Source organism: Rhamphochromis sp. 'chilingali' (assembly GCF_963969265.1).
Source record: "Rhamphochromis sp. 'chilingali' genome assembly, chromosome: 18".
Lineage (NCBI taxonomy): Eukaryota > Metazoa > Chordata > Actinopteri > Cichliformes > Cichlidae > Rhamphochromis > Rhamphochromis sp. 'chilingali'.
Genome location: NC_137945.1, coordinates 28,390,213 through 28,418,065, shown reverse-complemented (window position 1 = coordinate 28,418,065; position 27,853 = coordinate 28,390,213). Strand labels below are relative to the sequence as shown.

Genomic DNA, 27,853 nt, shown 5'->3' with positions numbered 1-27,853 from the left:
ATACGTGACACACTTTGTGATTACGTCTTAATGTGCTGCCAAATGCCTAACTCCTTTTTCTCTGCATCCACTTTTATTCTTTTCAGCTAATAAAGCATCTTCGAACAGCAGAGTTTAAACCTTTCGTTGTGTTCGTGAAGCCCCCGACCGTCGACAGACTGAGAGAGACCAGAAAGAAAACCCAAATTATATCAGGCAAAGACGACAAGGACTCCACCAAACCCTTCACGGTAAAAACTTATTTCTAGTGTGTGGGTTGTACATGGCTGATAGTTTATATCGTATGTTAATCAGATATTACCTCCCTGCTTAAGTTGAGATAGAAAAGCAAGAGGAAATTGTTACTGTGTAACTGTGACTTGGTCGGGTTTAAATGTATCTTTCTCTCTGTCCACACGACCTGTTTTATGTGATTTGTTCTGATGTATTTTTTGCTTGAGGTACATCGTGGTGCGTGGTTGATTCAAACAGATGTTTTCAAAGTGCAGCCTTGGGGCAAATGGCCGTTCTGAAGACCAACAAGGAACGAATACAATCCTGTACATTTCATTCAAGCACGGTTCACGTGATACTGTGAAATAAAAATATTTCTCTTCAGTTTCAACAGCTCTATTTGAGCTAATATAGCAGTTAAACCTTCCTAAAGTTGTCAAATCAAGCATAGCATTACTTCAGGCAGGACATGCAGTCAAATTAAGCTGCAATTCCAGCAGATCTTAATTCCACATCAGTTGATGACTCCACTGATACATTTCTAGTCATAGCTCTATCAACTCTATACTGACACCAGAATGGACCATAGAGAAATTACAAACTGGTACAAATTAATTTCCCAAACACAACCCCATAAAAATTAAAAGCCTGGTAGTCAGACCCGATCTGAAATGACCTGAAAATAAGCAGTCTCTGGCAATTATATTACGATGAACTACAAGTCACACACATGCAATCTGCAGTGATACAGTCACAGGACTTTAGTTGACCTCTGTAGAACAACTGGCAATATTTCAGGGCTTCTGGTATAGGCAGCAGACATCTGAGCCAAAGGGGTCATTGTTTAGGAATGTAGAAAACTTTTGAAAGCTAATAAAAAGCTAATTTGTCATCAGTCGATAGCCAGTGGTTTCATTTCCACGTGTTGATTTACCTTTAACTCACATGTCAAATCAAAAGGTCAAACATTACTCTGTTTAAAAAAGTTACAACACATATGCCCAGAGCTGATAGTTAGTCAAGTCATATTCACACAAAATATAATAGGATCCGACTTATTGAGGCATAATTTAGTGCATTTATGGGTAATAAGTGTTGAGGAAAATGCTAGAGTACAATACACTTTCACCTAGAACATGCAGTGAATTTATGGTTGAAGGTCAGCTTGTTAAACCTTGATACAGACACAGCATCAGCTTATATTATTCACACAGGTAAACATAATTTGTCTCAGTCCGCTCCTTATTTCCCAGCTGGGTCTTGAGAACAATAAGCTTTAGTTGTCAGAAGCAATCTGGTTGTGAACAGTCTGTTGCAGTTTTAACGTCCCTTTATTAGCTTCTGTTATTCTCTCATGTAATACAAATATACTTCTATAAAGCTGTGTGACAGCGGGCTGTATTTCAACCAGCTAACAAACAAAGTCTCTGTGTAAATGTTCATGTACACTGACAGACCCAAACCCATCTTATATTTACTATTAAATGAAGGGAAGCTGTTGTTGGGCAAGTTGTCCCAGACATTTTCAATCCAACGCTAGCTGTATTTTTCTTTGCAAGAGACAGGTCTGCTTTAATGATAAAGGCCGAGGAACAGTCGTCTCATTGTTTCAGTCGAGCTGGCTGGAAGCGTGATGTGAATACAAGCAAAACAATCTGATGTAATGCAAAATCCCAGCTGTAATGTGGTTAGCATAGAAACTGGCACCCAATCTGAAAGAACCACAGGCATTTCAAAGTGATTTGAGGAAATCTCTTTGGTTTCTGACACTTTTTTAAAACGCAAAGACAGGTGGGTTTTATTGGCACAACAAAGCAGGTGTCCAGCAGAGAACGTGGTTGCTTGTAAAAGAGGATACTGAGGCTGACACGTGCTGCTTCATGCCACTGAAATGCGTAAAGATTTATAGTCCTGTAAGGTAAAAGCAACAAATGTATAAAGGCTACAAATAAAAGAATTACAATAAAAACAGAGGGAACGTTCACCTAAACTGTGACTCAGTATTTAGTTGCTGTGCAATGAAATTTATCTATGCTGTTACAAAGTACTTAAACAGGCACAAGATGCTACATAACTTCTTGTGGAAATTAGGCCACCTAGTGGGAATAAACGAGTCCCGGGTGTGCTTTTTCTCAAGTTTGGTCCCCCAGAAGAGGCATCATCCTAAACCAATCTTTTCTTTTTAAGTTCTCTGATTTTCTATTCATCTTCCAAACCCAGCTTGCTGTTCCTTAAACAGCTTCCTGCTCAGATTAATGTTCTTGTTGGGCAGACAAAAACACAGCTAATCCATTATGAAGCAGAAACCACCAGAAACATTCTGAAGGAACTGCTGGCAAAAGTCCCTGTAAGAGACAGCTTCATCATGACAACGTGTAAAAGCAAAGCTGTCAATTCATCCGTGGATCTATGTCCCTCCCCTCATCTATGGTCATGAACTTTGGGTAGTGATTGAAAGAACGAGATCACAGATACAAGCAGCGAAAATGAGCTAAAGTCCAATTTAAAGTTAAGTGTTCCCAGTAAAAACACAGCACCCTAACCTACCAAGAGATACCTGGGCTCATTTAGAAAGGCAGTATTTACTTGAATGATAAATGATAAAATAAGTTCTCCAAAAGTTGATTCTGTTCATCTGGACGTAGCGTTCTCAGTGGGAGAAACGTTTCATCAGTCACTTGGACGACTGACGAAAGAGATTTTATTCGTTTTGTGTTTTTAACTTCCATCTATTTTGTCTCTTCCCTCTTTTCCCAGGAGGAAGACTTTCAGGAGATGGTGAACACGGCCCAGACAATGGAGACTCAGTACAGCCATCTCTTTGAGATGGTTATAGTCAACGACAACCTCGATGTTGCCTTCAGCGAGCTGCAGTTGGCACTAAAGAAAGTGGAGACAGAGACACACTGGATTCCAGTCAGCTGGACTCACTCCTGAGAGACATACTGACTGTAAAAGGAGAAAAGGGAAGTGCTTTGACAAAAATATGCAGGTTTTCTATCTTTTTAAAAAAATATTTGCCAGGGACGGTGTTGGGAAGTAAATCAGGAATAAAACAGTGCCTGGCTGCTGTGTCGCCATACCTGAACTGCATCGAGCTAAAAATAAGCTTCTGCCTGGGATCAGGTTGGATTTAGACCTCAGCTGTGGTCTGGAAGCTCCAGGTCTGACCAGATGTGATCAGGTTGTGGCTGCAGGCTTCTTTCCAGAATCTAAGACTTTGACATTGATCAGGGTCTCAGTCTGGGTCACACATCCATGGCCACAACTTGGAGCGCCTTGGTCCAAACCGGAACGTGGAGCGAGCTTGGAGCATCGTAGCACCAGCAGTCCTGCCAGCACATCAGTAAACCGGCCAAACAGGACTCCTTTAGTGGTTTTATAACATTAGACCATTAGAAACCAAAGGGATTGATGTATTTCTTCTTCGTGGACAACTTACATGTGTTTGTCTGTAAAAGAGCACAGCACCAGGGAAAGAGGAGAAAGGAAAACATACTTGCCTTCTGTCTTATTAGACTTTTGTACATCTAAAATCTTCCATGACTGTTATTCCAAGCAAAACACTGTCAGGTACACTTTTGAGAAAGGGCAATAAGTGTAATTTTATTTAAAAGAAATTAATATATTTTCTAATATCTGCTTGTAGTCCTTTTTATGCATTTTATATACATTTATGACTTTAATATGATCTTAGCTGTAGCCATCTCTGTGACAGCCTCTTTTTACTAGAAGCATTTTTTTCTCTCAATCTAGCATTTTTTTGTTCGTCACCCTAGTTTAGTTTTTTGGCTCTGTCAGCTCTACTTGGCTTTATTTGGCTCTATTATCAGCACTGCTACAATTCTCCTAGCTCCAGATTTTGCTCTCTTGTTGATTCTGGGACAAGCTGACCTCCTTTAAATTAAGGGGAGACTATAATTCCAGCTACATTTTTATTCACCAGAATTCACACAAAAACAATCCATATTTTATTTATTTATGCTTTGGGCTGTTGTTTTGTTTTGTTTTGTTTTTTAACTTCCTGCTCCTTAAAAGTATACTTTCTTTGATTGGTTGCCCCTCACCTAGCCTGTGCAAACAGAAACTAGTGCTCGTATGCACTGCCTCCCAGAGATGACCTTTTGCATATTTTGCATATTTAGCAGTGTTTAATATCTGCTTAGTATATGACAAAATACAAGCCAATGGATAAGTTGTCCTTTATACATGGAGGTAGAGCGCAAGGATAGTTGGAGACTGGAAACAATTAGGAGGAGCTAGCCTATGTCTGCTAGTCTTTCTGAACTTGTGATTTTAGTACATTGTTCATCCCTATTAATAACAGTTAGTTCATATTGAATTCATCTCTTAATTTCTGTGCTTGCTCGGCTGATTGCCTCCAATCTCTAGCTGCATTTAAAACTCTAAGAGTGCTATCAGTCTTCCAAAGTCTCAGTAAAAAAAAGCATTAAGCATATTATCCAAACTGTCTAAATGATTCCTTAAACTCTATATTTATTCTTTTTTTTCTTTACTCTAAGAATACTCTCTTACTCTGCTGAATGTCCAGCTCAGGTTGTATGTTTCCAAATTGTGCATCATTTATTTCTCCCTTTCCACCAACTGTGACATATACAAACTTGATTTGTGTCCTTTTTTTTAAGTGTAAGCATGATTGGTTATACTGCTCTGATGTAATATGATTTAAATGTCTTTAACACTCTTGTCTGCCATACTTTGTCCCAACATTTTTTTGTCTTTTTGTTTATTCAGTTTTTCTACCTCCCCACCCCCCTGCTGCCCATCTTACAGATCAAAGTCACATTTGTACAGTCTCCAGAAAATACCTTTTTAATGTCTCCCTGTAATGATATACTCTTTAAGTGGCACATTGTATGAATTTACATTATTCTTGATAACTGCTGCATTTTTTATTAAAGAAAATACGACTAAACTTGTAATTGCAATGTCCCCAAATTAATTCATATATGTTGTTAGCCAAGCAAAGAGTGAACACAACTTTATGTTTACCAGCACAATCCCTACTTCTCTTTAATAAAATGTTGCATATTTTGTGAATAAAGGTAATGAACAGGTGGAGGTGGTGAAAGGGGGGCTCCTAAGAAGAGGATTTAGCCGCCCTCCGCTTGATGTTCAAAAGAAATCCTGTACTGATCAAAATCAGGTTGACTTAACCCAAACACCTTCCATGGTGCTCACTTTGAGAGTAGAGCAGAGCAAAGGAGAGTTAATGGTGTTGGGCAGAGAAGTGCTAGGTGGGGGAAGAGGAGGAGAAGCCACTTACTCAGTTTGTCCACACATTGCTGCTGATGTGTTTCACTCATTCCTGCTTCATAATTAGGATACTAGAGTAAAGGGGGACACAAAATGGCTGCTTTCACATACAGTAATGTGGCACTAACCCTCCACACTCCCAAGGCTGTACGCACAAGTGAATGAATGGGCAAATACGTTTTTCCCCCCCAAAAGCAATCAAGGTCAGTGGCTCATTTTTAATATGCGGAGATGTACTGGGTACTGGCAACAGCACCTCCAGGCTGTCTAAAGCTTGCACAGTGATGGGTTTAGGAGGTGCTAAGTAAGTGTATTTGACCAAATTTTCTCTTAAATTGTTAATACCACAAGTTGCTTTGCATCTTTTAAGGAAGACACTCTAGCCCTCCTGTTGTCCTCATGTCCTGTACACGCCTAGGGTCAAAAATGACCCAAACTCACTAAAAATCTAAAATCTGAAGAACCTTTACCCACTTGTCCCACACCTCTGTTATGGGAGCTATGTCTTGATGCATGTTCAGTCATCCAAGTAAGTAAATCCCCAAAAGTTCTGTTCATCTGGACGTAGCGTCTTCAGTGGGAGGAACATTTTGTCACTCCTCTAAGTGACGACTTTGAGTCTCAGCTGACTGCAGGATTTTCACAACCTTATAAACAGTACCTTTGAACAATGACTGAAACTAGCACCACTGAAAGAACAATGGGCTGTGAGGTCAGTTCCTTGATTATTAATGATTATGGAACCGACCTCAAAGCCCATTGTTCATTCAGTGGGCTAGTTTAAGGCAGCTAGTTTGTCATCACACATATTGCAGGTCTTGACTCGAGGTTATCAAACTGTATCATCCTTGAGAAAGTGTGACAAATTTTCAGTGGCATTTTGGTACTCACTGTATCTAAGAGACACACGTGGCATAGCCATAGTTATGGCTATTGCCAAGTTATGGCAATAGCCATAACTTCATGAAAAAAATCACAATTATAAATTATTTCCCAACACACATAAGATCACCCAGCAGCTGTGTTTTCATACACCTCTCACATGCAAACTATCACACAGAGTGATTTTTATAATTATCTCATTTGTTACACACTAACCTTCCACAAGCTAAATCCTGAACATTTCATAGCTTTTTATTTTACTGGTTTATGTGACTTACTAAACACAAATATTATCCGTGAAAAGTTTACACTTCTGTGATCATTAAAATAACAAAGTAGTACAGTACAGGAGAACTGGTGCCAGAGGAACAACCTCCTTCTAAACGTCAGTAAGACAAAGGAGCTGATAGTGGACTTCAGCACTAAGCAGGAGAGGAACTACCAGACCCCTGTCATCAACGAGTGCCCAGTGGAGAGAGTGGACAGCTTCAAATACCTCGGAGTTCACATCACGCAGGACCTGTCATGGTCCTGTCACATCAACACCGTGGTGAAAAAGGCCCGTCAGCGTCTCTACCACCTCAGACGCTTGAGAGACTTCCAACTGCCCTCCAAGGTGCTCAGGAACTTTTACTCGTGCACCATAGAGAGCATCCTGACGGGAAACATCTTAACCTGGTTCGGGAACATCACCATGCAGGACAGACGACGAGCTCTACAGAGGGTTGTGCGATCAGCTGAGCGCACCATCCGCTCCGAGCTCCCTGACCTGCACTCAATCTACAGCAGACGGTGCTGGACCAAGGCCAGGAAGATCGTGAAGGACCTCAGCCATCCCAACAACAGACTGTTCTCTCTGTTGAGGTCAGGAAAGCGATTCCGCTCCCTGAAGACCAACACAGAGAGACTGAGGAGGAGCTTCTTCCCGCAGGCGATACGGTCTCTCAATCACACCACCACATAATACTGACCCACACATATGGTTCTTACACACACACTGGACATTCCGGACATTTGTTTACACTAGTGGGCACTTCACAACTACACTGCGTGGTCATCTAATCAAATCACTCACTTAGTCACACGTCACTTAAATAAATCACTTTTAAGCATTTTTGCACTGCACAAGACACTTAAATATGTGGATTGCACAACCCTGGACATTACATTTCTTTCATTACCATTTATTACTTGTACAGCTGCTCTTATTGTTCTATATTTCTTCATATATTCTTATATATTTTCTATAATGTGTATTTTGTTGTACAGTTATTTTATTTTTAACTTTCTTTTTTTTTTAATTTCATATTTATTTCCTATCCTATTCATAGTCTTTTATTTTAGGTCACGAGCAGTTGTCTAAGCATTTCACTGCATATCGTGCTGTGTATGACTGTGTATGTGACAAATAAAATTTGAATTTGAATACAGTAAGTGATTGGGTCGTAGGACATGACTTGTAGGCTCCTAACATGTTCACCAGCAGCTGAAAAGATTGCCAACTTCAGTAAGTGACAACAACAACACTTGACACCACCTTTCTTCTTCTTCCTCTTCTTCTTCTCTATATAAAAAGTCGTTTTCTATCGTCATGTGTCAACTGAAACAATTGGTTTTGTGAATTTTGACTTAACTCGCTTGCCGTTTCGTTTACCAGTGTCATGGCAACAAAAGTGGGAGGGGCACTTACTAGAGCCGATAGTGGTCTTGTTTCTATGGACACTGTGGTTGACTAGCTACCAGTAAAGGTGTTGTAAAGCAAGTTAAAATACACGGTAAGTTTGTACTAATACAGGTAAAAAACAGATAGTCATAACTTCATGACAGACAGCGGAAGAGACTTGCTTCATGGTGAATTAATGAGGAATACCTCGGTGTGGTTTCAGTTGTTGTATCTAATATTAGCTGAAGACCATCGGCTTTTCTAATAACGGGACTCTGTAGCATAAAAATACGCTTAACTGTAGTCACTCCTGTCCCAAGAAAGTGTGCTGGTGCTCTTCACAGTCTCGTTAACGCCGTTATTATAATACATTACTTGTTTATTTTTGCATTGCTGTCCTCTAGCGAGTTTTGATTGTTGGATATGTCTTTCTTTTGTTAAAGTTCTGCAGCTAACACAGACGTAAGGGTCTGGCTCTCTAGATTTTATTTAGCTATAATAATGATGGGAGGAGGGAGGGGATTATATAGTGTATATAGTACATGCCATTTATTTGAATGACCCACTATGGCCATCATGATACCAGTGCAAGCATCTGTCTTCTTTTTTTTTTAAATTATCCATGAATCCATCCAGAAATATTTATTTATTTCCTGTCATATCCAACAAGCAAACCAAGACTTAAAAGGCTGTTTTAAATGGTTCCTTTGTTAATGTTAAGTTTTAGAGTATCCCAGACACAGCGATGGGGATATCATTGACCAGGGCTGCCCAATGGACCATGGTCAGCTCCAGTACTGCAAAGCTGGCATCCACACCAATGAATGAGTCCTTGTTGAAAGAAATCCTGCACTTTGTGGAGCACTTTAGTTCCCAACACCCACAGGAAGCTGAACATGTGTTTGAGGAGCCACTCCAGTGGAGTACCACTTTAGTGCCGTCTGATTTCAAAACAGACTACGACATCAGGTTGGTCTAATCATGAAGTGGGCAGCTGGCTGGCTCTCAGTATTATGTGTCTGTGCAGGATTTGCTGTCACCATGGTCTCCAAATGTTTTTACCTTAGACATACTCAAAGCTGCATGTGGACTGTAATTAATTTGTTTTTCAGCTTCAGTAAGATTGAGAACGTTCCACTGTATTTCATCAGAAGTACAAAAACAAAGACTCAGATCTCCATTAAGCATTTCAGGCAATTAAAGTTTCTTTTTTGTTTTATTTCCTACTCAGTGACTCAGATGTTCAGTCCCACGAAAGAGATAGTGAGGGCCATCCACTCCTGCAGCTCTCTCCACCGACTGTTTATGTACGCAGCTTCAGCCAGCTCTCTAAACTGCTTCATCTGGCAGATGATAAGAAGTTGGTGGAGGTTCGGGCATGTCTAGAAGGTAAATTTGAGTCCAATTTGCATCCTAAGCAGTCCAACCACCAGCATTCCTCCATAACCCACAGACTTAATGTGTTTGTCCTCCTTGTTACTGTGTACAGCCATCCAATTATGCCACCATTGGTAATTCTTTCTCTGAACTAATATATATTTCTTTAACAGATGGACACATGATGAATATAGTAATACTTATTTCATACTGCCAGTGGATTTGTTATGGAGAGATAATATTAGCTTAGTTTTGAAAAGAAACAAAGTACAGTCAAAGCCAGCTGTTTTTATAGTTCAGAATGAATCCAACTCATAGCATTTGAATTTGAATCGCTAAACCTCCCCTCTTTTGTTGTTCAGAAAACAAAGAGCCCCTGGTTAAGATTCTTGGTAGGAGCTTTTCCTCTGACCTGGCGATAGAAGCCCATGACGATGCAGTAAGTGTGGTAGACAGGACGAAGGAGGAAGGCTTATCTAAGGACTTGGAGGTCAAGGTCAAACTGTTTCAGTTGTTCCAAGACATGGACAAACAGATCCTTGACAAGCTTCTTAAAGACATATCAGAGTGAGTGCTCCACAATATTTCCATTTAGACATGTTCAAGCACATTTGAAACAGCCTATCTGATTGGACTAGGAAGCATATTGAAAAAAGTAACTACTAATGAATTATTGTTTTGTTTTCCTTAATATTCACAAAAGACAAGTAAGGCTGAACCCCAAAGCAGTGAAGAATGAAGTGGAAATCCTTCAAATGTTCTGCGGTGGAGGGGATAAAGGGCTGTTGAAGTCGCTGCGATACACATCAGGTTTGAATCAGTTCCACATTTTACTGGAATACGAGGAAAGCAGTCACTGTTAACTCTAATGCTGCATAAAAGCTGTGTTCTGCTGCTCTCAAAGACATGAGAGACAGATTCCAGTTTACAAAGTCATTTTTCAGCTCAGGTATTTTGCTTCATTGCATTGCATTTAGCAGCATGCACACATAATGACACATTTTATTCTATTCTACAGAAAAAGCAAACAAACAAAAAAACCCCCATTCAAATCCGATTTATATTGCAAGTATAACTATAGACATCATAACCAATGATATCATGCTGCACTGTTAGATGTCAGTAGATTAGCTACTGTAGGAAACATCAAAAACATGAAATTTAGACTGTGCCCCATGATGGCTGCACCAGCTGGTGTGGTTCAACTACTGTTTGCGTAAAAAGAAAATTGTTACACACTATATTTTTACTTTAATTCAAAACAATTTATATAGTGCCAAATCACAACCATCACCTTTATTTTGTAAGCTAAGCACCTAAAATAATACAGAGAAAACCTCAACAATCAGACAGCCCCTCTATGAGCAAGACAGCAGAGAAATTTAAGTGTTTTAATATATTAATATTTCATACTTTAAGGCTGCCTGTTTGTTTAAGGGAGATGAACAACACATTATAATTTTGCATAATTATATCACAGATGATAGACTAAATAAATAGATTTTAGGTAGATGCTTGTGCATTCTTAAAGTCCCTTCACTTAATTTATTTAAAAGTATTTTATAGCATATAACACCTTTAACTCCAGAAAATCATAAATCAAAATATGGATATTACCTGTCCACAGATTCATGGTGACATAGCTGCTCTTTTAACTGTTTGGTATCTTCGCTTTGTTTGGTTGTTGTTGAAATGGTTTACATGATTTTCTGGCTGAGATTCGGAGGTTTCTATGGACACTACTCACGTCGGCACTTATATTTCTGACCTCTTGTTATAACCGATTAAACGCGATCTCCTCCCTTTTGCCCCCATTTTTCTGGGCATGGGTGCTTAAAAAAAACAAACATCTGTCTCCTATTTTTGTGTCACATAGGAAAGAAGCATCAATACCTGATAAGAGACTTATTAATTTGGCCTTGCTGTGTATTATTGTGGTGTTTGGTGCAGTTTTCTTGTTTTGTGGGGTTGTTGTTTTTTTCAAGTGGAGATGAATATCTCTAACAAGTTCATTTGTTCACATTTGCATATCTTAATTTTTAAGAGAAATGTGTTTGAGTTTGTATACTATATGCATATAAGGCAACCATTTCCTTTTTCAGTATTTTTGTGTGGTGCATTTTTCTCTGTTTTAACAAGAGGCACAAAGTACATTTAAGTCGACCTAAGATGGTTTGTTTTAATTTTTACATGGTCTTACTGAGGTGATGCAAAGTGAAACAGGCATTCTTTTTTTTTTGGTAATGTGCTGGAAAAGCTTGAAAATGGACCTTGAAAGTGCTTGAATTTGATGCTCAAAAATGCGTATGAACCCTGGTTAGAACCCTAACTTGAGTTCAGGAGATGAGGCTTGAAGCTGAATTCTTTTTTTCTGTGAAATAAACTCGAAAATCAACGGACTGTACCTTTAACCATTTCCAAGGTTATTAAGTTGGCTTTCTTGTTTTTGTTTTCAGACTTTCAATTTTCAAATGGCTATCGTGCCCCCCTGTGGAGACAGGTGCAGGGTGACATTTGCTACCTTGTGATTGAGCCCTGTGACACTGAAACCCTCTACATTACCTGTAGCACTGCTGGGAGTTTTCTCAATGGGGTAAGACTAGAAGTGAAAGGTACGGAAGAGGATTAGGGCCACTGGAAAAAAAAAGTGGGCACGTCTTTTTTTTTCTTCTTTTCCTGAATTCTGAGAAAAAAGTCAGAATTCTAACTTTTTTCTCAGATTTTTTTTCCAGTGGCCCTAATCCTCTTCCGTAGAAAGGCAGTGTGGTCCACATTGTGATCTTTTATATTTCTATGTAAATATGACTTAAAACATAATCATTTCATTTTCACACAAGCTTTCAGATATGTTCTAACCTCAGCTCAACTGTAACTTTAACTAACAACAGCTGACATGTGAGCCACAATAAATTGTGGTTTTTGGAATAAAAAAAAGTTAATTTAACTTTGTTTTCACAGGGCATAAAACAGGAGGGGGAGGAGAATGGATATGAGCGAACAAGTGATGCTTATGAAGACCTGGTAACACTTCTGAAGAGCAGATCTCCACATTTTGCTGATAAAATAAACCAGGTAGAGTAGAATTATAGCAATTAACATAAACACATTAAGGTGTGTCTTTTTTTTTTGCTGTGAATTGTAACTCTCTAAGCAAAAGTGTGTGGGTTCTCAAATGCCTCTTTGTCTTATGAACCTTCTCTCTAATCCTGTGATTTTATGACTGATGCTGTGTGATTCATATCTGTACACAGAGTTGGGATTCTGTAATCCAGGCTAAAAAATTTCGTTAGAGACCAAACAGACAGCAAAGCAGGGTATGCTTCTGGACATGACTTCAATGATTGAGCAGTTGTTAGTATATGAACCTGCAGTGTCCCTGTTTTTTTTTACTTTTTATCAGACTTTGCTAATCAGTCAATAGTCTGCACCAACTCCCAGTTTATATTAGCATGTTGTACTACTCTCAGCCATTTAAGCTGAGTGAATGAATGTGAATTTTTTGCAATAGTGCAATACTATACATCTGTATATATGCCCAGATATACTGATGATAAGTGGACTACTGGAACTACTACTTGTCCATGTATGCCTTATACATGGACAAGGACTGACAACACAGAATTGATGGATGCTACTATTCCAGCCAATGCAGTAAGAGATCAGTTATCTTTAACACATGTGGGAACTATGGATGAACACAAAAGCCAACATCCACACTGCCCAAGAAGCACCTGGCAGCTCACTGCAATGACATCAATAAAAGATGAAGCTGGAGTTTAAGAGGCTATTGCACAGTGGAAACAGTAGTGAGCAATATGGACATAATGAACCAACTGTAGTAAAAGAGACCAGCAGAATTGAACTAGTTGATACCCAGCTGCCTACAGGGACAGAAGGATCTAATCTTTATCAGAGGAAAAAGATTGTGCCCAACCTCAAGTAGCCACTCAACCAAGAGCAGGAGTCCCCCGGCTCACTGGCAAAATCCCATCAGTGAGGGAACATTACATCACCAGGATCATTAGCGAGGATATCAAGATGTCATTCAGACTGGGAACGTGTAGGCGAATAGCTGCAAAGAGAGGGAAGGTGATCCAAACTTGCTAGAAGATAGAATATCAGATAAAAAGTGCAGCTGCAAGTACCTTCTTATCCCACAGGCCAGTGGGAACTGAGGTGAAGTGAAGGCCTGCCATAGCCAAGTACCTCTAGAAGGTAAAAAAGGTTCTGAAAAGCAAACTGAACAGCAGGAATAAGATCATATGCTGATAGGGCATATGTATTGATGGAATAATAAGCTGGCCACAGGAGGTGATAGGTGGCATTGATGCCAAGACATAAAAAACTCCTTACAGTGCATTGAGGTCTCCACCTGAAGTCCGTGAAACCAACCCCCCTCTCTCTCTCCCTGCTTTCCTGTCTTTCTTCACTGCATCTGTCCAAATAAAGGCTAAAAGCAAAAAAAGGACAGCACAGAGACATTGTGTATAGGAAACATCTGTGCCGCATATGGACTAGACGTCCCCAAGTATCAATGGGAGAAACCACCAAAGTTGGCTGAGAACAACAGGGCTAATTTCCTGTAGTACTTTTGAGTTCCAGGCAGACAAGTACGAATTTGTCCATTTCTCATATAGTAGAACTGGAGAAAGTTGGTTAGCCTAGTAAAGTCAAACTGTGGGTTTGTATATTGACATACGTTTCCAATAGCACTTTGTGTTTTATAAAACACAAGCCAATGAAAAAAGCAATTGGGCATGCTTGGCTCTAGCTAATGCACAAACACAGCCCAAATAAATAAGTCCATATATTGTTGAGTACGGGCTCTTATGTCAATTTTGTGTTTTTAATTATAACTTTTTACTCTTTCGTGGTTTTTATATGAGTCTTCCTTGAGTGGCATGACCAAGACTTTGTCAGACATAGAGTTGCAAAAATGGATGGAAAATACAGCACGCTGATTGACAAGAAGTCAAAGAAATGCTAATCAGCTTAATCAGAATAGCTTTTTTTATATAAGCAAGAATTTGAGAAATGTACAGTCAGACTACAAAGCACTTTACAGTCAAATTTCGCTTGTTTTGTTGCAAATTGGAAGAGGTATTTACACTCATTCTTCAACTTCTCGCTTTCCCCCTTACCAGCAGGCTTCTGCAGTTCAAGAACTATCAACAAAAAAGGAAAAGACTGTGAATGAGCAACTACAGCTTGAGCTGCACACAACACGTAGGAACATATATGAACCAAGACCAAGTGGTATCTTGTCTACATGTGGGTATGTGATGATTCCTCACTTAAGAATTCTTCTGAATATTCATTGCATTGCAGGTATTCTTCTTGAAGAGCAGATGAACTTTGATGACCATGATGCCAAGTCTTTAATGCATGTGTTTAGTGTATCTGCTAAGATGTTATAAAAACATCGTTATATGGTTTAGAAATTCAAGGGAAACCCTCTTTGCTCTCTGCTAAACACAAAACTTAGGAATAAGTATGAGAAAAGAATCCCCAAAAGATCTATCAAATTTGGTCTTTGATTGATAAATAGATCTAGCAAGGGCTGAGCTGTTGCAGCTTTACCTCAGGATATTTGTACCCATCTGAGGAGAAACTGGTCTTTTTAATCTTAATTGCTTAAAAAATGCTGAACCCTGTCCTGAATTGTTAAATAATGATTATGCCAGAAAAATGACCATCTCAAAATAGAAGTAGGTATAATGAGTCTTATTTCACATCATTACAGTAAAACAGAGGAAAATAAAGGCCATAAGAGTTCTGAAGAGGAGGAAAAAAGTCTTAGACAAGGAGCCAAGAGCAAAATAAAAGCAGAATTCTCTGCATCTTCTTCACCTGGACACATGTCCCCCCAAAAACGGTAAGATCTCTTTTGTCAAAACCTACAAGGGTTCCTTCTTGCACTGCAGCTGGGCTAAATTAAACTAAGCAGAGGTTAAAAGTGCAAGGGATCTGATTGTAGCCATGAAGCAGCTATAATGACTCTTATTTCACCTCATTATAGTAAAACAGAGGAAAATAAACCCCTTAAGAGTTCTGAAGATGAGCACAAAAATCTAAGACAAAGAGCCAAGAGCAAGACGAAAGCAGAATTATCTGCATCTTCTTCACCTGGACACGTGTCTTCCCAGAAACTGTAAGTTTTCCTTTTAAGAGTTTCCTCTAGATCTGCAATTGGGGTAAATTCAACCAAGACGTTAGACATATAGGGTTTTGATTGTATGTCTAATTAAAAAGGCAGAAGTTGCTCTTGTGTATTTTAGGAAGACATCAGCAGGAGCCCTGCCAGGGGAACTTTTCAGTGAGAGCTCCACTGAGAGTGAAGAGGAAGAGGAGCAGCCATATCGCCATCCAGAGACTAACACAGACCTGCCCTCTGAATACTGGCAAATCCAGAAACTGGTTAAGTATCTCAAGGTATGATAAGTTCACTCTGCACAACAGAAGCAAACTCAGGTTTCACAAAAACCTCTTTGTGTGTGTGTGTGTGTGTCTGGACGCCACACAGCACAGTTATTTATAGTTTGCCCAGTAGTCATTTTATAATATCATTACCATTAGATGCTGAAACCTACCATGAGCCAAACTGAACACCAGGAATTCAGCAAATCATTTTTTTTCTATCAGTGTTAACCAGCACAACGCTAAACACTTAAAGTACAAGGCTGTGGCATCAATGAAACAGCTCCAGCATGTGTAGCATTATGAAAAAAAACAACAGAGTAAGAGGGAAGAGCAGTATAAGAGAATGGAGAATTCTTAATGTTATTTCCTCCTCTCCTACTTTTTAATTCATTTGTGTTTGAAATTATTGTTTCAGGATGGTGACCAGATAGTCACTGTTGACACTCTTTGTGCCATGATGGACTTTAATTTGATGCAGGAGTCATGCCAAATGGCTATCCAGGACACAGGTGGCCTTAAAGTCCTCCTTAACTTGCTGGATACAGATGAACACAAATGCAAAGTGAGTTGCCATGACAAAGTTGGACCTGCATGGCCTGCTGGCATGAACAGAGCTGGCCATGTGTGCCAGCCTGTGTTTTAGTTTCAGAAACATGAGTGCAAGGTAGAAAGCATGCTGTTTAAAAAATGGGGTAGCAATTATTCTATAGCATTCCTAATGAGATGTGTGGGTTGGTGCTTTTCAACTGGGTTGTACTGCAACATTTTATCTACTTTTAGTGGAAAGTTTTGCTACTTTTTTGGCTACTAGAGACCTCTTGTAGGCATAAGTTTCTTTATCATAAAACAAACATAATTTTTAACTGGTTATATTTAATATTAATGTGTGTTCTTGTGATTAGATCGGATCTCTAAAAATACTGAGAACCATCAGCCACAACTCGCAAATCCGTCGGGTTATTGTTGACATGAAAGGCGTGCAGAGCATAGTGAAGATCCTGGACTCACCAGTCAAGGAACTGAAGGCCTTAGCTGCCGAGACCATCGCTAACGTGGCCAAGTTCCGCAGAGCAAGAAGAAATGTCAGGTTATATGGTGGTATCAATAAACTGGTGAGTGTAAGCAGAGTAAAATGCAAGTTCAGAGTGTGACATGGCTCAAGCTCTACAATCCCATGGTGAGGAATGCAGCAGGAAAAAACACTGCAGATTTGAGCCTGATCTTTCTGTACTGGTAATAACGAAAAATGTCCAACAGTGGCAGATTTTCCTTGAAAACACAGGTCAGCTTATTTATGATGTAGTATTTCTTTGTAATAACCTCAGAAAACCTGAAAACTTTGAGAAAAATTCTGTTTTATTCTGATGAAATCCATATATTAACATAGTTCAAAGGTTTTTTTTTGTTGTTTTGGCTTCCTTGAAGTAAAGAATTATGTTCCCTTTTCACACAATAGATGCCTGATAGTGGTCATCAGTTTTTTTTTTAAATTAGAAAGTGGGTGCTGGGTACCAGATAGAATGTCTCCTACATCCTCTGACCTGCATTTGTGATTATTGATGGAGGGATCTTTGACTGGACTGCCTTCCTAATTTAGCCACCATGTCTTGTTTATTTTGTTCAGCTCCAAATCAAATGAACACAGAATGATGGCTTTAAATGGTCACACTGGGCTTTTCAGCATCAACATCTATCCTGACAGTTTTCCACTCCTAACTTCTCTGTTGTTTTAATTCTCCCTGAATGAAATGTTCTAGTAACAGAACTTTAATCCCACCCATCATGACCAAAAATGAGCTATTTCCATCTGGAACCATCAATTATTACCCAAATCTAGCAAATAAATTTTTTGAGTTTAGTTCTTGAATTTGTGTTAGGCTCACAGATCTTATATGTAGAGAATATCAGATTAAATACAGAGTGTGTTTGCTTGTCTGCACACAGCTTCATCTGTGTGTTTATATACATGTAAGTTTTGGGGTGTCTATATCTCCAATCAGGTAAAGCTGCTGGACTGCCTTCCTAATTTCGCCAGCCTTACTCCCAGCCAGGAGGAGGATATAGAGGTGGCCTGTTGTGGGGCTTTAGCATTATGGAGCTGCAGCAGGAGCACCAAGAACAAGAAGGCCATTCGGAAGGCTGGGGGTATCCCTCTGCTGGGACGCCTGCTCAAGTCTCCACTTCAGAAAATGCTTATTCCAGTGGTTGGCACCCTACAGGAATGTGCTTCAGAGGTGAGAGGGGCCTAGGATTGACAACAAGTCGTCAAATTAAAACATCTATTCAAAGTGTTAAAACAAATACTGCAAATCATTTTTATTAAATGACAATGCCAGTAATTTCCCTTTCTTTTTTATTGTAAATACATTTATAGAACTGATAATAGTTTTGCATTTTCTAATTAGTTTTTATTTTTATTTCATTTTAACTTTAAAAAAAATTAAAATTTAGTTTCAGAGTTAACTTTCTTATTTACATTTTCTTTGTTGTTGTTTAAAAATGTTTAGTTTTTAGTTTCTGCTGGTTTTCTACTAGTTTCAAAGCTTGTGACCATAGGTGAGGGTAGGGACGTAAATAGACCGGTAAATCGACAGCTTTGCTTTCACATTTAGCTTTCTCTTGACCACGACGGACGAGTACAGCAGCCGCAATCTATTTGTCAATCTTCTGCCCCTGTCTTCCCTCAATCAAGGGAACAAGAATCCCTCCACTTGGGACAGCAACGAGCCCCTTATCTGGAGGGGTCAAAATATTTACCCTATTTCTGCTGATGGCCATGGCCTTAGACGTGTAGGAGTTAATTCTCATATTCACTGGTTCATGCTCGACTGTGAATTGCTCCAGTGTGAGCTGGAGACCACCGCCTGCAGCCAACAAGACCACATGAGATACTGGGTGCCACGAACCGTAACTTTCCGATGCTTGGTTGTTCATACAAATTCTGTGCTTAAAGGTTATGAACAAAATGTGTGACATAGGAGAGCACTGGATGAGCACAAAACAATTCTGACTTATTGTCATTCTTTCCTTAACTCTCCCCACAAAGTTGGAAGCATGAACTTGTCAGAAATGCTTTGGTATGCTGAAAATTTTTTAATTCCTTCTACTGGAACTAAGGGGCAAAGCCCAAGTCCTGAAAAACAACCACACACCATAATCCCCCATCCACCAAACTTTACACTTGGCACAGTGCAGTTAGTCAAGTATCACTCCAACCACCAAACCAGACTCTTCCAGCCAGAGAAGCATGATTTTTCACTCCAGGCATGCTTTACAACATGGCATCCAACACTTTGCATTGCACTTATAGATGTAAGGCTTAATTGGAGCTCCTCGGCCATGGAAAACAAATCCATGAAGCTCTCTATGCACTGTTCTTGAGCTAATACCACTAATAGTTGACTGTCGGCTGTCTAGTAGCTAGGAAGTATTCATGGCTGGACTTGTTGCACAGGTGGCATCCTATCACAGTGCAACGCTGGAATTCACTGAGCTCCTGAGAGCAACCCATTCTTTCTTTCTAATGTTTATAGAAACAGTGTGCATTCCTAAGTGCTTGATTTTATATACCTGTGACCACAGAAGTGATTGGAACACCTACATTCAGTGATTTGGATAGATGAGTGAATACATTTGGCAATATAGTGCAGGTCCAATAACAGAACACCATTTGGTTTTACTATTGTTGCCTATATGAGTGTGGAAGTCTCCTAGTAGGAAAACAGAGGCTCCAGACAGAGCACTGTCGAGCACACCACCCAGCAACTCCAAGAAGGGTGGATACTATGGGTACACTGGGTACTCCAAGCGCAAACAACATCCAGGACCTATTCCCTGGCTTGCAGGTGCAGGGATCAAACGCTCTTGTCCACTGATTAAAACTCTAATTCAAGGATGCCCACCGCAGCCCACCACCTCCCATTGAAGGCAACTCTAGACTAGAACAGAGTCCAGTCCTTCTCTAGGAGACTGGTTCCATAGCTCAAGCCATGTGTTGAGGTGAGGCTATATCTAGCCAGTATCTCTCAACCTCACACACTAGTTCAGGCTCCTTCCCCACTAGAGAGGAGACTGGGAGGCTGGGACTCAGTCGCCAGCCTCAATAGCCACCAATTGGTCCTCCATGGCCTTCACTCTTGGCTGCTGCCTGAGACACACTGAGCCTAACCCTACAGCACCTCATGGTTCATTCATGGTTATGTGATCTGTTTATTCTTGTGTCACTACAGGAGAGCTACAGGAATGACATTCAGACTTTAGGCATGATCAAAGATTTGGTCAGAAACCTAAGCAGTGACAACGATGAGCTACAAATGCACTGTGCCAGTGCTATCTTTAAGGTACCGTGTTTCTTGTCTGTGTCTTGGATCCATTGGAGAATAAAGGATTTGGACTAAAAGAGTTCTATACAGTGTTAACATAGCTTTCACTTCTTTCTTTTTGCTCTGCAGTGTGCAGAGGATAAGCAAACCCGTGACCTGGTGCGCAAGTATAAAGGTCTGCAGCCACTGGTCTCACTGCTGCATAAAGCAGACAACAAGCAACTTCTGGCTGCTGCTACTGGAGCAATATGGAAATGTTCCATAAGCCAGGAGAATGTAACTAAGTATGAATACCTCAGACAGCACAGCGGTACCACTCATTAACACACACAGATTTTAAAAGAGAATATAAAAGAGACACAAAGAACAATGTATTCATAACTTTTTAGTGTTCGTTATTAGATGTAACAGATTAGTATGACTTTGACAAATCTCTTGATGAAATAGTTTGATAGCAGTAAAACACTGAATCGTCCACATATGCCCATGCCTTTCGAACATATGTTTGCCAGAATGATGCAGTCTGTGAACACATGAGTAGCAGCGGTGGATATAGAACGCATCCTGCCGACTTCTGTGCATGAGGGACATTATACCATCACCACATGTTATTTTTATAGATTTCAGTTTTTTCCACAGCTAAACAAAAGGATCAGCGTGGATGCTGATTGCATAGACGTCAGGATGTGTTGGTTATTCCCTTCAGTTTAGCAAATGAACTCATAAGCTAGTCTGTTGTAATAATTGTTATGATTTAAAAAAAAAAAAGTACTATATGAAGTTGAAAGCTTTTTCCTGAGGTGAGAAAATGCATTTTTTCTTATGTGTAGTTCAGATTTTAGTGGAATTCTAAAAATAATTAGAAAAAGGGTTCAGTAGCACTCACAAGGCTTTCTGCACTTCATATATCATAACTGACACAATGAAAGCTTAACTGGCCATGACTAATTTAGCAGCTTAAAACACTTGTTGTCAGTACAGGGTCTCTGCCTCACTTAATGAATTGTCACACTATAAAACAGTTATCCAGCTACCGATAATGATAATAATAATAACAGAAGAAGCGCTCAGACAGTGCAAACCTCAGCCAAGGCAGCTCACTCTCTGGGCTGTATTTACTTTCAAGGAAACAGTATTGTATTTTGTTCCTATCGTTTTCTTTGTTCTTTGAACGTGAGGTCAGAGGTCAAATGTTACATGATATTTGGATGAAAACTATAAAGTAATATTTAGAATTCCCATATGCCAGTATCACTTCCTAAATGTTTCCACTACAAACAATGGCAGTAGAATTTTAAGCAGTTTACGACATAAAAGACATTTTATGAACATTTGACCATGAAAGAGAGGTGAGAGGTCCAAAGTAATGTGATATTTAGAATCTCTTATATGCTGTTATCATACAAACAATGGCAGTAACAAACATAGTTTTAAATAGGTCTTTGTACGGTACTTTCTCTATGTTGACAATACACTCTACACTTGAAGCTATTTACCAATTTTTGACCAATTAATTATCAACTCAACCTTTGAGACCTCGGAGGATGTTAGCCAAACTTTAATGGATAGTAAACATGACCCCACTCTACAGCCTTAGACATTTTTATAAGGATTATAAAAACAATTTTAGTGTTTACAGAAAGAATGACATGCATGCATGCACACACGCACAAACACTTTCACGTACATAACCTCCATGGGAGAAGAAATGATGCCATTAATCTTATGTAAAGCACATTTAGTGACACTACAAAGACTAAAAAACACTTTGGTTGTCCTCACTCTAACTTTAACTTATCACAAAGGTTGACAGCGTTCTCTCATTTTGTGGTTTGGTTTCCGTGTGTTGTGTTATGTTGTGTTTTTTGGATGACATGCACAGCTGGATATGAATGAAGGTGAAATTGGCCGCCTCTTCGGGAGGAAACCAGCATGATGTACAGCAAATGTTTTTAATTCCCACTTGAATGTGTAAGTGGATCTGTTTTTTCGAACTCTCTCAGGCTTATCACTTAACCTTCTAGGACCTGGCGTCCACATATTTGGACATCACATTTTGGGTTATTTAGACCAAAATACTCAATTTTGCTCGACAAGGGCCTGATATCCACTTACAAGGACATTATACTGCTACTGTTCTATCAAAATTTTAAACGAATATCCTCATATGTGGCTCTTATTTTTCTTAAAAACAAAAATAAGGCCCCAATGTGACCAAATATCAAAGAGAAATGAAAAATGCATGCCGTAGAGGAGTGCGGGTCTTAGGAGGTTGAAATGTCTAGGTCAGGCAAAAGTTTGGAATGAAGCGACAGAGCCATTACTGTCAAAAAGGAAAGGCTGTTAATGGTAACAGGGTTTTAGGGGCATGCGCTCATTTCAGAATCAGTCACAGGCTGAGTGGCGTACTGAAATGACAATCATTTTTGAATATGTTTTGTTACAGGAGTATTGAGAGGGAAGTCGACTTTCTTCTCTTTTCCATCATTAAGTTCATGGTCAAATGAGACCCTGTGGCCCACTGCAAACAACAGGATGTTTTTTTCTTTTCTGTGACTGATGATTTACATGGTCTGGACAGCAGCACATATTAGCCATTTTCTTGATTAATGATAATACAGACATTGATTCCATGGTGCAGTTAAAAGGCAAAACTGGAGCCACACAGTGTGCTGGCTGTTGACATTTTACATTTATTTTTGACTTGGTTTTCTTCCCATTGTAGATATGCATGTGTTTTCCTAGTATTTCATGCTGGATTTAGTCAGAAACGGCATGAAAGGAGAAGGGGAGTAGAGGTGGGTTGCAGTGTGGCTTGCAGATGCAACTAAGTCAATGCTAAGTTTGAGTAGTATGCCCTGCATGGGGTTCTAGACATAGTGATAGTCATCAGTCTGTTGTTCAAACCACTTCACACCGTGGTCCAGACATGGTTCAGACTAGTGAATGGATTAAAAAGTGAGATAAGAAGTACTTTATTCATCCCCTGACTTTCCACCTATGTATTTTTTTGCTGCCAATGGTAGCACAAATGTTTACAGTTCCCAGTCTAGCACAACCTGGTAAACACTACTAAACTCTTAGTGTTGTTTTACATTCTTTGGTTAATATAATTAATTGCTAAATTATTCTAAGTGATATCATACAACCCCAGTTTTGTCTTCTTTCCTTAAAGGTTTCAAGAGTACAAAGCCTTGGAGATCTTGGTGAATCTACTAACTGATCAACCCGAAGAAGTCTTGGTCAATGTAGTGGGAGCCCTGGGAGAATTTGCCCAGATACCTGCTAACAAGGCTGCCATCCGTGAGTTTGGAGGCATCAAACCACTAGTTAAGTTGCTCACAAGCCCAAACCAGGTATCTAGATTTTTTTTCTATTTTTGCATTAATGGTGATGCCATGTTTACAACTTGCTCCTTTACCGATTCATCTTCGTGTAATCTAACCAGGCGCTGCTTGTGAATGTTACCAAAGCAGTGGGTGCCTGTGCAACAAATAAGGATAACATGGTGTAAGTCTGTCTCTTTCTGTACATCACAAGTACAATTTACACAAGACAAACTGCCTGTTAAAATGTGATGTGTCTGACTCATATATTCATACACTCACATATTCTTGACAATACGGTCATACCGTTTTACAAAAGAATGACATCAAGTCAAGGATCTAAACACGGTATCATTAACTGGTCATGCATTGATGCTTCAAGAAATCTCCTGTTTTTTACATTTGTAATTATGCAGGTAGGTTACCCTGTTATCCCCGGCTTAATGACAGGTTTTAAAAGCTTTGTTTATTGTACCTGCTGTGTTAAATGTGGTTGTGGTTTAATTCCCAGTGTTTTACTATCGGCCTGCAGTCACTGTTAGGAGGTGAGCTGGTCAGACTAACATACCTAAACCTAAATACAACTTAATGTCAGAATTCACGTTGTTAGTTATCTATTAGTGCTAACTAACAATAAACCCATTACATGTGTTTGGGATAAAAAGCCCAATAAAAAATTGTTAGTATGATAAAATATAGCCAGTTACTGTGGGGAGTTTCACACAGTGGGCAAAATGTGTTTACAATTGTTTATTTGTTTGTTCATTCCGTCTTTCATTCCCTCTTTTCTCACAACACTTCCATGTCTTTCTCTCTCTTCAGAATCATTGACCAGCTTGATGGAATCCGTCTGGTGTGGTCGCTGCTAAAAACCCCCAGTGCAGATGTTCAGTCTAGTGCTGCTTGGGCTCTTTGTGCATGCATTGAAAATGCAGAGGTATGTATTTCTTTAGTTGTCTGTGACTTAAAACTGGGTCTTTTGTGTCTCCTGTTTGTGTGAAGTGAAGCACATATTTATCCTGTAAACCAAAGAGTTCTGCAGTGTTTTTGCCAGACTGAGTAAATATCCTGTGGCATGGCTTCTGATTTCCCAGCTGAAAATCTTCTCTGAACATGCTACCAGCTCCAGAGGCACACAGTTGGGGTGGCTGTAGCTCAGAGGACAGAGCAACCATGCACAGAATAACATTATATTCATTTGTAACCGTGGTATGTTAAAAGCATAGAAAACATATAAACTTATGAAATGCTGTAAATTAAATATTGATGTACCCACTGTGTCCAAATCCAGTGGACTACCACCTTTGAACCTCTAGCTCAGCAGTTTGGACATTTTTGTGTTGTTATTGTGTGCCAATATTTGAACAAGGTTATGCTAAGTTGTGTGGTTAGCAAGGCCAATCCATATTTTGGACCAGTGTAGATTCCAGTTAAATTGAGCTTTAACACAGAAAATAATTTAAGCATCAGTTACTCGTGTTGTTTGTCAGAGTCCACTTCAGTGATTTGAAAGTTGATAGATCGATTTATAGATAGATAGATGATAGATAAAAATTAAAATTAAAAAGAAAAAAAATGTGGAGGAGTTCAAGTATCTCGGGGTCTTGTTCGCGAGTGATGGGAGAAGGGAGCCGGAGATCGACAGACGGATTGGGGCTGCAGCTGCAGTAATGCAGACGCTGCACCGGTCCGTCGTGGTGAAGAGGGAGCTGAGTGTAAAGGCAAAGCTCTCAATTTACCGGTCGATCTACGCCCCTACCCTCACCTATGGCCACGAGCTGTGGGTAGTGACCGAAAGAACGAGATCGCGGATACAAGCGGCAGAAATGAGCTTCCTCCGAAGGGTGGCTGGCCTCTCCCTTAGAGATAGGGTGAGAAGTTCGGCCATCCGGGAGGGGCTCAGAGTGGAGCCGCTGCTCCACATCGAAAGGAGCCAGCTGAGGTGGTTCGGGCATCTGACAAGGATGCCTCCTGGGCGCTTCCTGAGTGAGGTGTTCCAGGCATGTCCCACCGGGAGGAGGCCCCGGGGCAGACCCAGGACACGCTGGAGAGATTATATCTCTCGGCTGGCCTGGGAACGCCTTGGTATTCCCCCGGATAAGCTGGAGGAGGTGGCTGGGGAGAGGGAGGTCTGGGCCTCTTTGCTTAGGCTGCTGCCCCCACGACCCGGCCTCGGATAAAGCGGATGAAGATGGATGGATGGATGGATGGATGGATGGATGGATGGATGGAAGAAAAAAAATGTAAATGCTTGCATTCTGTTTTTATTTACATTTTAAAAGGCATCCTGATATTTTCTGGAAACAGGGTCGGGCTTTGTTAGTACTTATTCACTGGATCCACTGGACTGGATTCTTAGGACTGCTCCCCTATTGATCATCTTCTGTGTTCATTTGCAGCTAATAACAGACTTTTTGACTCTAGGATGCAGGAGAAACTGCACGCTCGCTCATCGGTGGATTCCAACTGATTGTTAAATTGCTGAGCTCAACAAACAATGAGGTGCTGGCAAGTATTTGTGCTGCCATCTGCAAAATAGCCAAAGATGAGGAGAATCTGGCAATCCTCACTGATTTCGGGGTTGTCCCATCGCTGGCCAAGCTGACTAACACAGTAAGAACACCTCACAGCTGGAGAAAAACAACAGGGTTGTAGTGTTGTTGTCACTATTCATATACTGTCTTTATGCTGAGTTTAGGTGCTCTTTAATCACTCACTGCTGTATGAATCCAGCTAATGAGGGGTGCATTAGTAGACACAACTTGTTCTGGGCAATGTAAAAAATGCTGTCTGGGATTCAGTAGCGTCTTATTTCTCTCCAGACTCATGACAGGCTCCGTCACCATCTTGCTGATGCCATCGCACAGTGCTGCATGTGGGGCAGCAATAGGGCATCATTTGGTGAGGCTGGAGCTGTGGCACCACTTGTGCGTAACCTTAAGTCGAAAGAAGGCTCGGTACAGCGGAGCACAGCCATGGCCCTGTATCAGCTGTCAAGGAATCCCAACAACTGTATTACCATGCATGAAAAAGAAGTAGTTCAGGTCAGTTACAGTGCTGTGGTACCTAGATATCTGACTCCAAAATTCAGTCACATTCAAACTGCTTTTTTGTTTCCTCCATTTAGACTTACATTTTTATTAGATTTTTTTTAACGGGTGGTAAGAATGTGCCAATTTAAGAAATACTTTTTAAATCTGTGTCTATATTTGCCCTTATTAATGTACCAGTTAAGAGTTGCAACACTACTCCATAATGTATATTTGGATTTCAATCACATGAAACACAAATGTTTCACACACACTCCTCGACACTGAGCAGACTGCTTTTGTATTTTTCTACAAAATAATGTGGTTATAAGTAGAAGAACAGCAGTTTTTTAGATTTTAACCGGACTTATTCTGTAAGTTCACAGCTTTTTCATCCACAGGCTAGCTCACTTCATCTTCTGGTTTTTCTGGGAAAATCCTAGGAATGCCTTGCCTCTGCTTCTTTGCTAACCACACCGATGTGTGGACTGGTGTATTATAATGCATCTCATGCTTTGAAATGTGATGTGTTTCTGGTGTTTTAATTCAGTTTTGAGAAACACTCTTTAGTAAATGAGATTTGTTGGGAATACATTCTTCTGCTGGTTGTCAGCTCTGTCCTGTATACTTCCACAGCCACTGATCCACATGATGGGATCCGATGACGAGGAGCTTCAAGAAGCTGCTGCCGGCTGTGTGCGCAGCATCCGACTACTGTACATGGCTAACAGGAATGCTGAGTTATTCACTTTTAGAAACTGATCACAGCAACACCCCTGGATATGTAAGAGGGACTATACAAAAATGATCAGCGCAGTTATGTAATGTGTTACTTTAAAGAACTGTGTTTTTCCAGGCTTATCAAATTTCGTTTGGACCATTTAATTGTTAGAAAAAAAATTCCTACACTTTCTGCTCTAATAACGAAAGTGTTCACTGAACTGTCTGAACTGTCTTTCAGATATATTCTATCTGTTGGTTTCAAATAAACTGCTTTACCTTGATCGACGAGTGTATATTTGTTGGCTTTCTTGTTTCGATTTCAACAGGGAACTTTGATCCTGAGCTCCTACTTTACAGCTCAGGTGCCTACAACAGAGTATTAGGACCGATTTAAGAAAAAAATATGTTCATTTTGAGAAAAAAGTTGAAAGTTAAATGTGGATATTAAAGTTGTCATTTGAAGTCAAACAACTGCCACAGCTGCTTGACCCTCTACAAAATGCCTCGTATTGATGAGGTAGTGAAAACCTTGATCAGTCATCTTATTGTGTCTTGTGATATAGCATACATGCTCTTTACTGCATGAGGCTATAACAGTGATATCCTTGCATCTGTTCATTG

The 27,853-nt window shown here is 39.9% G+C and overlaps 2 protein-coding genes across 9 annotated transcripts in view; both read left to right on the top strand.

Annotated features, from left to right (window-relative positions):
- mpp7a (MAGUK p55 scaffold protein 7a) overlaps nt 1-5,172 on the top strand; it is a 70,053-nt gene extending 64,881 nt beyond the window's left edge. For all 6 annotated transcript variants that reach the window (XM_080864530.1, XM_080864527.1, XM_080864529.1 and 3 more), the window contains 2 exons: nt 87-230; nt 2,971-5,172. In XM_080864530.1, coding sequence (XP_080720656.1) covers nt 87-230; nt 2,971-3,150 — 324 coding nt within the window. In that variant the 3' untranslated portion in view covers nt 3,151-5,172. The remainder of the gene's footprint in view (nt 1-86; nt 231-2,970) is intronic.
- Nucleotides 5,173-8,049: 2,877 nt separating this feature from the next.
- Nucleotides 8,050-27,511, top strand: LOC308385541 (outer dynein arm-docking complex subunit 2-like). Of its 3 annotated transcripts, none has more exons than XM_080864525.1 (22): nt 8,050-8,147; nt 8,757-9,004; nt 9,267-9,424; nt 9,775-9,979; nt 10,116-10,222; nt 11,869-12,005; nt 12,371-12,484; nt 14,560-14,687; nt 15,156-15,287; nt 15,432-15,563; nt 15,691-15,844; nt 16,248-16,394; nt 16,735-16,944; nt 17,833-18,066; nt 20,062-20,172; nt 20,284-20,438; nt 23,330-23,510; nt 23,603-23,664; nt 24,303-24,417; nt 25,905-26,093; nt 26,303-26,524; nt 27,146-27,511. In XM_080864525.1, exons 2-22 carry the CDS (start codon nt 8,781-8,783, stop codon nt 27,269-27,271), a joined length of 3,243 nt encoding a protein of 1,080 aa, XP_080720651.1. In that variant the 5' UTR covers nt 8,050-8,147; nt 8,757-8,780; the 3' UTR covers nt 27,272-27,511. The 3 variants fall into 3 exon arrangements, with proteins under 3 accessions (XP_080720651.1, XP_080720649.1, XP_080720650.1); XM_080864523.1 differs by having other exon boundaries at nt 14,557-14,687; XM_080864524.1 differs by having other exon boundaries at nt 8,079-8,147; nt 8,763-9,004; nt 14,557-14,687.
- Nucleotides 27,512-27,853: the final 342 nt, after the last annotated feature.

Bases quoted from the DNA above. Each gene is read 5' to 3' on its own strand.
- LOC308385541 (XM_080864523.1), top strand. From the start codon at position 8,781: ATGGGGATATCATTGACCAGGGCTGCCCAATGGACCATGGTCAGCTCC. The intron at 16,395-16,734 runs GTGAGTTGCCAT...TCTTGTGATTAG, and splicing joins CAGATGAACACAAATGCAAA to ATCGGATCTCTAAAAATACT. The intron at 26,094-26,302 runs GTAAGAACACCT...ATTTCTCTCCAG, and splicing joins TGGCCAAGCTGACTAACACA to ACTCATGACAGGCTCCGTCA.